This window comes from Periplaneta americana, chromosome 3 (assembly GCF_040183065.1).
Source record: "Periplaneta americana isolate PAMFEO1 chromosome 3, P.americana_PAMFEO1_priV1, whole genome shotgun sequence".
Taxonomy (NCBI): Eukaryota; Metazoa; Arthropoda; class Insecta; order Blattodea; family Blattidae; genus Periplaneta; species Periplaneta americana.
In genome coordinates this window covers 22200576-22213284 of record NC_091119.1, presented here as the reverse complement: position 1 = coordinate 22213284, position 12709 = coordinate 22200576, and the positions used below count along the sequence as shown (strand labels likewise).

General features: G+C 38.4%; 1 protein-coding gene and 1 long non-coding RNA gene across 2 annotated transcripts in view; one reads left to right on the top strand and one right to left on the bottom strand.

The window, feature by feature from the left end:
- Positions 1 to 12709, top strand: part of LOC138695846 (uncharacterized) — a 379837-nt gene that overhangs the window by 291157 nt on the left and 75971 nt on the right. The window lies entirely within an intron of this gene.
- Positions 5544 to 12709, bottom strand: part of LOC138695844 (E3 ubiquitin-protein ligase SIAH1B-like) — a 44021-nt gene continuing 36855 nt past the window's right edge. The window contains exon 4 of the mRNA XM_069820124.1: positions 5544 to 6268. Within this exon, the coding sequence (XP_069676225.1) occupies positions 5776 to 6268 (493 nt within the window). The 3' untranslated portion in view covers positions 5544 to 5775. The remainder of the gene's footprint in view (positions 6269 to 12709) is intronic.

Below are 12709 nucleotides of genomic sequence, written 5' to 3'. Positions count from 1 at the left end.
TTGTTGCTTTAAAATGTTTTCTGTGTTTACTATACTCCAGCAGGCCGTGATATACGTCTGTCGTCCACACCTGTGGAGTTATGGTCAGCGCGTCTGGCCGCGAAACCAGGTGGCCCGGGTTCGATTCCCGGTCGGGGCAAGTTACCTGGTTGAGGTTTTTCCGGGGTTTTCCCTCAACCCAATATGAGCAAATGCTGGGTAACTTTCGATGCTGGACCCCGGACTCATTTCACCGACATTATCACCTTCATCTCATTCAGACGCTAAACAGCCTAAGCTGTTGATAAAGCGTCGTAAAATAACCTAATAATAAATAAATATACGTCTGTCTTTTTCCCCCCCAGTCTATGATGAGTCTGGAATCTTGTTGATTTTTTCACGGCTTCCTTAATGTTACTTGCATCACGAATGCAGTAACTTTAGTGGAGTTGTAGAGTTTACTTAATGTTTGCAAATATTTAAAAACAATAATTATCAGTGCAATTTAGGTGAAATTGCAGTGGTAAGTTTCCAACAAATAAAAAAATATCGTCGCCTGAATGCAAGAACTAGGTAACTTGATTTTTCATATTTTGTGACATCGCTTATTTACTTATTTATTACACAAAGGAATATGTCTCGTTTTCTTTTACCCATTTGTTATATTGGAAAATAGATGTCGCTGGTATCGTTCGATCAGTTACCTAGATCCTGGATTACATTTTGTGCGATTTTTGCTATGCTATAAAAGAGGTAACTAAAAATGCAAATTTCGAGTTACCTAGTTCTTACATTCAGGCGACGAAATGTTAAAAGCCTAAAGCAGTAAAATCAATATGTCACTTAAGCGGTAAGAAGAGGGAAATTGTTATGTGTGTTAGGTTGGGAATATTGAATGTGGAATTTTAGACTTACCGCGGATTGGTTTTGTGCGGAAACCAACCAAATACGCACGATCTCGCACAAAATAAATTGTAATGCGAAAATGTCACTTGCATTGTTATGCAGGAAGTGAATTATTGCGAAAAGCGTTAAAAGTAGGAAAGTACATGTTATCTTCGTGAAACTCATTTTTAATACGTCCGGGAATGTTGTATGCAGAAAGCATTTTGCGCATAAATCCGAGATCTGGGAATTAAAATGGAGAAAATCTTTAAGTTTTTTGCATTAGTAAATTTGCTACAATAGTACTATGCGTTACAAGAGCGGTATGTTGAAGTTTTCATGTTCGAGGAAAAGTTTGAAAAAGCGAAACGTATTTGAGCTTTTTTAATTTCCGAGAATTGAAAGAAAACATACCGCTCGTGTATCGTACATTATATTGTGCGAAGATCGTTTATTACATACCTGAAAGAGGAATTTCTAATTAGTTGCAATGAAATCTCCATCTTGGTTTCTGTTCAATGACGGCAACTTTGCAAAACAAAAATATCTATCTTCAACATTGTTGCTTTAAAATATTTTCTGTGTTTACTATACTCCAGCAGGCCGTGATATACGTCTGTCATTTTTCCCCCCAGTCTATGATGAGTCTGGAATCTTGTTGATTTTTTCACGGGTTCCTTAATGTTACTTGCATCACGAATGCAGTAACTTTAGTGGAGTTGTAGAGTTTACTTAATTTTTGCAAATATTTAAAAACAATAATTAACAGTGCAATTTAGGTGAAATTGCAGTGGTAAGTTTCCAATTTATAATTATTACTATATTGAACTTCTCTAAAAATAATATGTTAAAAGCCTAAAGCAGTAAAATCAGTATGTCACTTAAGCGGTAAGAAGAGGGAAATTGTTATGTGTGTTAGGTTGGGAATACTGAATGTGGAATTTTAGACTTTCCGCGGATTGGTTTTGTGCGGAAACCAACCAAATACGCACGATCTCGCACAAAATAAATTTTAATACGAAAATGTCACTTGCATTGTTATGCAGGAAGTGAATTATTGCAAAAAGCGTTAAAAATAAGAAAGTATATGTTACCTTCGTGAAACTCATTTTTAATACGTCCGGGAATGTTGTATGCAGAAAGCATTTTGCGCATAAATCCGAGATCTGGTAATTATAGTGGGGAAAATCTTTAATTTTTTGCATTAGTAAATTTGCTATAAAAGTAAACAAGCTTCATTTCGCCTTACGCCCCTCCTGCACGGAAAATCGCATATATTCCGATGCATGATGAGGTAGGTATATCTATGCTGCACATACATTACGTCTCATGGACTGTTTTGCAAGAATAATTTATAGCTTTCCGGTCACCTTGTGACATCTACCGCGAAATATTACCTCGTAAAATACTTTCCGACTGAACATGGTTCTCTCATAATAATGTACCCTGCAGGAAGACGATGTAGCTGGCGAAAACAAGACGACTGGATCCTGACGTCTGTATGCAAACCCTAGATGCAATCAAATAAATAATGCACTCATCTGTTCGCTGTATAGTCGCGGGAAAACAAACTCTCAGTATCGAATTTCACCTGTCCATTATTATTAACATTAGAGCCCGGATGTTTGGCAAAATGCCTTTTTTACTAGGTGGAAGTAAATCTTTATTTGCATGGATATAAATGTGATTAGCAGTAAATCAAAGTGATAGGGTCGATTTTTATTTTACCTATTTTGCCTTTCTAAGGTGTTTTTTTACTAATAAATGCCTTTTTTTTTTGTCACTTTAAAGCAATGTTTCTTGTTTATTTGCAATTTTCTAATTAATTGTAATGTATATGAAATTTAAATATTTGAAACCATAACCAGTATCCGTAAGTGGTACCTAGACATGTTACAATTATGGCTTCTTCCACAACTGGAACAGGACATCGAAGGTCTCATTTTTTCAGCAGGATGGGGCACCACCCCATTATCACTTAGATGTCAGAAACGAACTAAATACACGGCTTCCAAGGAGATGGATTGGACGTGCTGGCCGTGATGATTTAAAATGTTTGCATTGGCCTCCACGTTCCCCCGACCTCACTAATTTTTATTTTTTTCTGTGAGGTTTCATAAAACAAGTGTATCAGCCACCATTACCACCTACCATTGAGGATCTTCTTGTCCGCATCACAGAGGCAGTAGTGGCCGGTGATCGAAATCCTCGGTGAGGCCAGATGCAACTAGTTTAAGTGCCTCCGATAGGAAATGTTTATATATGATATTCATTATTGTTATATTATTATCATGATTACTGTATTATTATTGTTATTATTATTATTATTATTATTATTATTATTATTATTATTATTATTATTATTATTATTATTATTATTAGCCTACTATTGATGAAAAATAATGTCACTCACCAAATAAGCTGTTATGCTGTGAGTTTCAGTGATTGTTTCAGTGTGATGAAGCAACCCATATTATGTGTTGAAAATCCCCTCCTTTCTGTTCTTTTTATTTTTTTCCCTTGACAGCAACGAACAAGGCCAACAAAGAAGTTTATTTAAACCACATTACCACTTAACCATTTATGTTGCCCATACCAGAATGCAACAGAAACTCGCGTTTTAAGATTATCTGTCAGAAAAATTGTCAGCGATGTCGTAGGTATCTCGGTAGTCTCTCTCTTTATTTAAAACTTCTTTCCTTTCAATATTATTTCTTCTCGAAAAAGGACACTCTAACAATGAATTAACTACACCAGCATTATTTCTCGCATTTGTTTCTGTTTATATTTTCCCGAAATACATAACAACATTGGCCCAGATTCACTACTGTACTACGAAGTACAATAGTATAACACCCTCGCTTATATGTCATAAACGGAGACATAAGGGGAGAGAATAGTGTGGGTTTCTGCCTGCCAAAGAGCTGGAATTTTGTTATTTATGGCCTAGTTAGGAAGACAAGTCACCACTGCTATTCCCACCCCACTCTACTCTTGAGGCCGGCCCATGGATGGGACGAGTGAAACCTGACCAGGCCAGCCGAATTGTGCCTCAGCTACAACGTTTTAAGCGTAAACTCAAAGCCCGCGAAAGGACATGAAATGCATTAAGCGAGACTCGGCACGAACGATTCTGGCCTCAGGAACAAATTTTACTGTAAAACAGGTCTATATACATCACAAGCCAGACCCGGCACGAGCGATCCCGGCCTCAGGAACAAATTTTACTGCAAAACAGGTCTATATACATCAAAGTTTTCAAATGCTTCTACAGCGATATATGCTTCATTCAAATAACTAATACATTATATAAAAACATAAAATTTGATTTCAGTTAAGCCAAGTGACTGAGGCCCGGCCTCACTTGCCTTAGTCAATCAGCCGCCACTGGTACCTAGACATGTTACAGTTATGGCTTCTTCCACAACTGGAATAGGACATCGAAGGTCTCATTTTTCAGCAGGATGGGGCACCACCCCATTATCACTTAGATGTCAGAAACGAACTGAATACACGACTTCCAAGGAGATGGATTGGACGTGCTGGTCGTGAAGATTTAAAATGTTTGCATTGGCCTCCACGTTCCCCCGACCTCACTCCTTTTGATTTTTTTTGTGGGGTTTCATAAAACAAGTGTATCAGCCACCATTACCACCTACCATTGAGGACCTTCGTGTCCGCATCACAGAGGCCATTGCACTGGTGGATGGTCCAATGCTACAACGTGTATGGGAGGAAATTGACTACAGACTTGATGTGTGTCGTGTGACACAAGGAGCTCACATTGAGCACATGTGACTTACTTACGGTTGTGAACCAAATGCTTCTCTTTCTGTTTCATGTTTCGTGTTTTCCAGTGAAAATTTTTAAAAATTGTTGGAGTTTCTGTTTCTGTTGATGCCAATTTCAGGTTTTCTAATTTTTGCTGATTTAAAAGTAGCACATGTGATTTAACCGAATGGGTAACAAAAATATTTGAGTTTCTCTTTCCATTGATACCAATATCATGTTTCTAAGTGTCTCCTAACGATAGTTATTCAAGTTTGTAATCGGAAAGAATATATATTCCTGGTAAGGTTTATCTTGTCTCAGTAGCAATAAAACCAAGTCCCTTCAAATGAGGGTGGAGATTATAGGAGGGTTGTAAATTTTCAGGATTCCTTTCAAAACCTTGTCATTGTACAGGCTGCCGGAACTCAGTTTCTTGAAAGACAAGCTCAGGGACGGAACTACACAGTACGAAGAGAGATATTTTGTTATTTTATTTTGCGCTACAGAATGTATCAACTAGTCCCTTCCGCCAATGGATGGATGGACGACACCGCACCACTCCCCCTATTGCCATAACAATACAGACGAAGTAAGACATATCTCCTTTCTCTCTCTTTTCACAGTGAGACAAGATACATCACACAGTCCACACCTGTGGAGTAACGGTCAGCGCGTCTGGCCGCGAAACCAGGTGGCCCGTGTTCGAATCCCGGTCGGGGCAAGTTACCTGGTTGAGGTTTTTTCCGGGGTTTTCCCTCAACCCAATACGAGCAAATGCTAGGTAACTTTCGGTGCTGGACCCCGGACTCATTTCACCGGCATTATCACCTTCATATCATTCAGACGCTAAATAACCTAGATGTTGATACAGCGTCGTAAAATAACCCAATAAAAAAATACATCACACAACCTTTAGTAACACTGTATTCATTCTCACCCTCCATATGAACAGTATATTCCCATCAAATCTTTCCATTTGACTGGCCAACCTTTTATACATGCACACTAATTTCCACTAATATGGAAGATTTTATTGTTAATTTAGAGATACACATGATGATACAAATGCAGCTTCTTAAACTCCTTTTAATCTTGTATACAAATTCTGTATAATAGTAGTCACTCTTTTTCAGTTAATCTTCATACTTTTTCAATCTTGACTTTGAATTGAAGAATATTGCTCGACGTGACAAAATATTTTATACTGTTGAGATCGATACTGAAGCAATCTGATGATTTGAATATGTTATCCACGTTATCATCGTCCGAATGAGTGACTCTACTGTACACGGTTGTCCTTTTCACGGCGTCGTGTGGCACCGGACCGAACTCTAGTGTGTACTTGTATCTGAGAGCTTGGTTCTTTGAACCGATGTACTGGATGGCTTGGCACCACCTGTTCTTACTCGCGTCCTGGCGGAATTGGTACCAGAACAGTTGGCCCAAAACCGAAATCAGCTGAGTGCTCGTTCCGCTGATCCTGAAGTCGTGGTTCGTTACCCTAAACAGCTGGCTCTCCTTCCTCCAGTGCATTGTAAGCCGCTCGTGGTTGTGCAGAACGTGTGTCCACAAGTCTGAACGTCGTCCTTTCCAAGTGCAGCCCTTCGCCTTACCGGCCAGACACTCGTATTCTCTGCAAAAAAGAAAACAATATCAATATGCTGTTTTTAGTGGGTTGTATTGTATTGTATTGTATTGTACTGTAGTGCATTGTATTGTATTTATTAACATTCCATGGTATTCATACATTGCTTCACAGCTAGAATATGGAACAAGTCAAAAAACTTAATACTACTATAAAGTCTTAATTTATAGTCACAATCTAGTTGAAATATACAGGCCTACAGAAGAAGTTTACAATATGGTCTACTAGTACAACACAAAGTTTTAATATCAATTTCATGGAGCGTTGTTGAATGTCATGAATTCACCTACAGAATAGAAGGCGTGAGAAATTAGGTACTTCTTTAATTTGGCCCTAAATAATCTTATGTTTTGGGTTTCATTTCTTATATCGATAGGGAGGCTATTAAAAAAATTTACTGCCATATAACGCATTCCTTTTGATAGCATGATAGACTTGCCGATGGAGTATGAAAGTCATTTTTCACGCGTATTTATACCATGAATTGTTGAATTAGTTACAAAGTTTTCACGATTACATACGAGGAAGATTATTGAAGAGTTCGGGGCAGAAGAAGATATCAGGTGATACACTTTAAAATATATGGATCACATGCGGAGACTAAGAGGAAGGCAGAAAATAAGAGATATTGGAAAATGTTGAGTTTGCAGTGGAAGAGCTGCCTTTGGGCAAAAAATATGAATGAATGAATGAATGAATGAATGAATGAATGAATGAATGAATGAATGAATGAATGAATGAATGAATGAATGAATGAATGAATGAATTAATTAATTAATTAATTAATTAATTATATTTTCCAATGATTTAAACTCCAGTCACTATTTTACTTCATCAAGAGGTTCACATTTACACCAACAAAAAGGCGACTAGCATTAATAACACTACTTATTTATTAGCGTTCTTACAAAAAAAAAACTCTTATACAGACGTTTGTCATGTACTTATACAGCGAATAGATCGTTTATAAGTCGTGTGTAAATTCCTGGCTAATAATCACTATATCCTGTTACATAGCTACGTCATAGATTCGTCATTATTTTATTATAAAAGGTAAGAGAATAACTGCGATTCTCTATCGCGTCCGATAGTGTGCGCTAGTGTGCCACGCTAAGTGTCGATAGTACAACTGGGCCTGATCGATTACAACGCTACATTTTGATCAAAGAGTACAGCTACAACGATATTATTCTAATTATTCTGTACTCTTTGATTTGTTCTTCTTTGGTTACAAAGTAGCCATCATCATACAATGAAAATCGATACGAACAGCTGTTAGAGAGATGGCCATTTCTTTTCTCTGTATACAACGCTTAAACACTGTATTTCGTGTGTATAAGTACTGCAAAGCTGTTCCAATTATAGGTGCACACTTCGTATTCATCCACCGCTTATACATGGCTTATTAGTAATATTTTCTACCCCAACTCTGCATAAGTCTCATATAAACATCGTAAATTTTGTTACTGAACTATGGACAAATTTCATAACAGTTATGATTCTGCATAATATTTACTAGAAATTCAAATACTTATAACTGGAGCCCGGATGTTTAGGCAAATATAACAGTTAAAATAGGCCGGAAAAAAGGGAAGTAAAATAAAAACGTAAAAAAAGGCACAGTAATCTTTGAAAAAGGCATTCTAAATTTATAAAAGGCATAATATATTTTAGCAATAAATTTAAATAATATCAACGTAACTCACATTTTTACTTCGTAGCACAATGTGTAATTTAGAGATTCTAGCCGGCAAAAAAATCATTTTTCGAAAACTAATCGCTCAATTTTCATAAAAATTGGTATGTACTTTCAATTATTGCAGCGAATAAGTTTTCAATAAGGAAAATGGAAATTGCAACTAGTTTTGCAAATAAAATTAGCAATATTGTAAAAAAAATAGATTTCAATTTAAAATAAATTAAAGTTCATAATGTGGAATACGCTTAAAATTGAAAGAGTAAGGAATATTGTTCCATATCATTCTCGTTCAGAAGAAAGATGAATCCCCATCAGAATCTTTATCCTCGCTGCTAGTCTCTCCTTCGGCAGCACCGAGTAATGGAGGCTAGGAGAATAACTGCAGCACTTCTCTTGAAATCGACCGCGATTTTCTCTCCTTAACTTCCTAAAGTTATAGATATAAGAGTCGAAAAAAATAAGTAGCCTGAGCAAAAGATACCGTAGATATTCGTTTCTTTTCTTGATGTTCTTCTTGTGAAGACTTCTCTGAAAAGTCTATTATCTTTGTTCCTCGTTTCCTGGGCTTCCTCAGATATTTTGCCAGTAAGTATAATAGTGTCCTGCGACCTTTTGTCCATGAACCAAGAATTTGTGAAGGGTTGTAGGCATATAATACTATTTGTGTAAGAATAAATATAATTCCCTTGTCTCCCTTGCATACATCCCAAATGTCCGTTTATCACTATTGCAAACCTGCAAGAAAAGGTTTTTAATAATATATAAGTAGACGACTTATTTCCAGCTATTCCCGTAATACAGGGTGTTTCAAAAATACGGGGCATAATTTCAGGTATGTATTTCCCACATGTAGACAATCAAAGTAATTCATTACAACATGTGTCCGGAAATGCTTCATTTCCGAGTTATGGCCTTCACAACATTGAAATTCACCGAAACGTTTTTCTTTCTTCAGGTCGTTGTCATTACAGAAGATGTTCAAAATATCCACCTCCTGCTTGAATACAGACCTCACATCGATGTCTCATTGACCTGCGAACATGATCCCAAACTCCAGGAGTATTGCGTATGTCCTCAGAACAAGCCACAATTCGATTCCGAAGGGATTCCAAATCAGGCACCGGAGACGAATAAACCAATGATGTTAAATGGCCCCACAAGTAGAAATCGAGAGGGTTCAGATCAGGTGAGCGTGGAGGCCAAGTAATTGGGCCACCTCTACCTATCCATCGATCAGGAAACCTTCGATCCAAGTACCGGCGAGCCGTACGACTGAAGCGTGCAGGAGCGCCATCATGCAAGAAGTGAATGTGTTGACGATTGATCAGTGGAGTGTCTTCTAAAACATGAGGTATGGTGTTTTCCAGGAAGTTTGTGTACGCCTGCCCCGTAAGTCTGTTTACAAGTACATGGGGTCCAACTAATCGATCACCAATGATACCGGCCCACATGTTGAGGGAGAACCGCACCTGGTGATGAGATGGAACAGTTGCACGTGGGTTTTCATACGGCCATACATGCTGATTGTGGAAATTTGTTATGCCATCTCGTGTGAACTGTGCTTCATCTGTAAACAAAACTAAGGCAGGAAAGTTCGGATTTACACCACACTGCTGCAAGAACCACTGACAGAATCTAACTCGAGCAGGGTAATCTGCTGGTGACAGGGCCTGTACACGTTGCAAATGATAAGGATACAATTGATACTCTTTCAACAGTCTCCAGACAGTCGTATAAGGAACATTGACTTGCAACGCTACCCTTCGTGTGCTGATAGAAGGAGTCATGTTCACAGCCTCCAGAATCTCCTCCTGTACTTCTGGAATTGTCGATCTTGGTCGTCCCCTTCCCAAACCAGGAGAGTTAAATTTTCCATACTTGCACAGACGGTAATGGAGACGTACAAATGTCTTCCGATCTGGACATAGTCGCTGTGGGTACCTCTCCTGGTACAAACGACGAACCAGCGCAGCATTGCCGTCCGCCTTACCGTACATGAAGTGTATCTCTGCCAGCTCTTGATTTGAATACATGTCGCACAGTCTAACGCCTACACAACACTGAATGTACCTTCGCCTCGGAATGAACTGTCAGAGTGCCCTCTTAATGTCTCCTTTGACGGCAACGACCTGCGGAAAGAAAAATGTTCCGGTGAATTTCAATGTTGTGAAGGCCATAACTCGGAAATGAAGCATTTCCGGACACATGTTGTAATGAAGTATTTTGATTGTCTACATGTGGGAAATACATACTTCAAATTATGTCCCGTATTTTTGAAACACCCTGTATATTTGAAAGTGTAAATCTCCCTGAAAAATCTTCTTGCGGTATTTCCATTGTTTTTATTGCGACTGCTTTGCTTTGTCATGTCAACAAGCAGTCCCCTTTCCTGCCTGAACTTATCCTATCTTTAATGTTTCGTATTATATTTCGGTGGATATAAATTAACTGTTACAAGATTTTGCATTTCCCTTAAAATTATTTATTTTGATTAGAGGTCAACTGCAAATCAGTAATCAAAACAAGATCCTTATTAGGTGACATTGTTGGTCGTTCCTGCAAAACCAATTTTCATGTTTTTTTTTATTTTGTCGCACGTTGAAGTGATGCAAGTGTAAGCTCTCCTGCAATATTGGCCGCATCTCTTTTCATAGAAACTCTGAAACTTATCTGGACAGCAGAAAACTTTTCTTCCGGCGATGTTTCTTCAAAAAGCGAACTATTTTTTCTCCCTCTTCATCTTTCGCTCAGTTGTCCCAAAAGTTTACGTGTACGTCCTCGAATGCTTGTACTGGCAGACTCAAATTGGAATTGTTTTGTAGTACATAGCAAAACATTATATATTTTATTCTCAGAATTTTCATCTTGGTTCGAACATAGCGCATTCTATTTTAAGAAATGTTTCTCATTTCTGCTGTATTTTTTCCACCGTAATCGATTTTTCGAGCATAGAAATCTAATGAATTAATTTTTTATTGATTGTAAAATGTATTCCGAGAAATCTTTGAGACCAAGATGTTTAATTACATATTTGAAAATTTCATTTTTCCTTCGCTCTTGCTCCACACCTGAAAAACAGCTCTCCGGTTGTCTGAAAATAATTGATAGTTATTCTGTATTCATCTCGTTGCAGAGAAAATCACGACGTCTTGCTCTGAAAAGCATAATTAATATCTGCACAAACTTTTATCGAGGTGATAGAGCGCTACACCTTGTACAATTCAACTTAAAATAATGTAATAAGGTTGAACTTCTACCCTCTGCACATGTTTATTCAGACACTTATTCTGGGAAATAAGATAATGATTTTTATCGAAAGAATTAGTTTATTTGTAATTATATACCTTCTTATAATATATCCACACTGTATATTAGAGAAAAATACTATATTAACTTCCTCACTTCCAAACTTCCAAACACAAATTGCGCGACTGGCTCTGCAGCGAAAGTGATCTTATCGGAGAAATGCAACTTTCGCTCTGCTGTGAGCTTCCCCTACCACTTAATATTTTGGTGTGTTATAAACACGACTACATAAGAATTTATCATTAAAAATAGGACGTCAAAAACGACTTTTGGCCGACTAGCTGCGTGAAATTACACACTGTGCACCAATGGAAAGTAGGTCACTTGCCATCCAGCGAAAGTAGGTCACTTGCCATCGAGGGAAAGTAAGTCACTTGCCATCGAGTGAAAATAGGTCACTTGCCATCGAGCGAATGTAGGTCACTTGCCATCCAGCGAAAGTAGGTCACTTGCCATCCAGCGAAAATAGGTCACTTGCCATCGAGCGAAAGTAGGTCACTTGCCATCGAGGCAAATTAGGTCAAATGCAATTGAGTGAAAGTAGGTCACTTGCCATCCAGCGAAAATAAGTCACTTGCCATCGAGCGAAAGTAGGTCACTTGCCATCGAGGGAAAGTAGGTCAAATGCCATTGAGTGAAAGTAGGTCACTTGCTATCCAGCGAAAATAGGTCACTTGCCATCGAGCGAATGTAGGTCACTTGCCATCGAGGGAAAGTAGGTCAAATACCATTGAGTGAAAGTAGGTCACTTGCCATCCAGCGAAAATAAGTCACTTGCCATCGAGCGAAAGTAGGTCACTTGCCATCGAGGGAAAGTAGGTCAAATGCAATTGGGTGAAAGTAGGTCACTTGCCATCCATCAAAGTAGGTAACTTGCCATCCAGCGAAAATAGGTCACTTACCATCGAGCGAAAGTAGGTCACTTGCCATCGAGGGAGGGTAGGTCAAATGCCATTAGGTGAAAATAGGTCACTTGCCATCCATCGAAAGTAGGTAACTTGCCATCGAGGGAAAGTAGGTCAAATGCCATTAGGTGAAAATAGGTCACTTGCCATCCATCGAAAGTAGGTAACTTGCCATCGAGGGAAAGTAGGTCAAATGCCATTAGGTGAAAATAGGTCACTTGCCATCCATCGAAAGTAGGTAACTTGCCATCGAGGGAAAGTAGGTCAAATGCCATTAGGTGAAAATAGGGCACTTGCCATCCATCGAAAGTAGGTAACTTGCCATCGAAGGAAAGTAGGTCAAATGCCATTAGGTGAAAATAGGGCACTTGCCATCCATTGAAAATAGGTAACTTGCCATCCAGCGAAAATAGGTCACTTGCCATCGAGCGAAAGTAGGTCACTTGCCATCGAGGGAAAGTAAGTCATTTGCCATCGAGTGAAAGTAGGTCACTTTCCATTGAGTGTAAGTAGGTCACT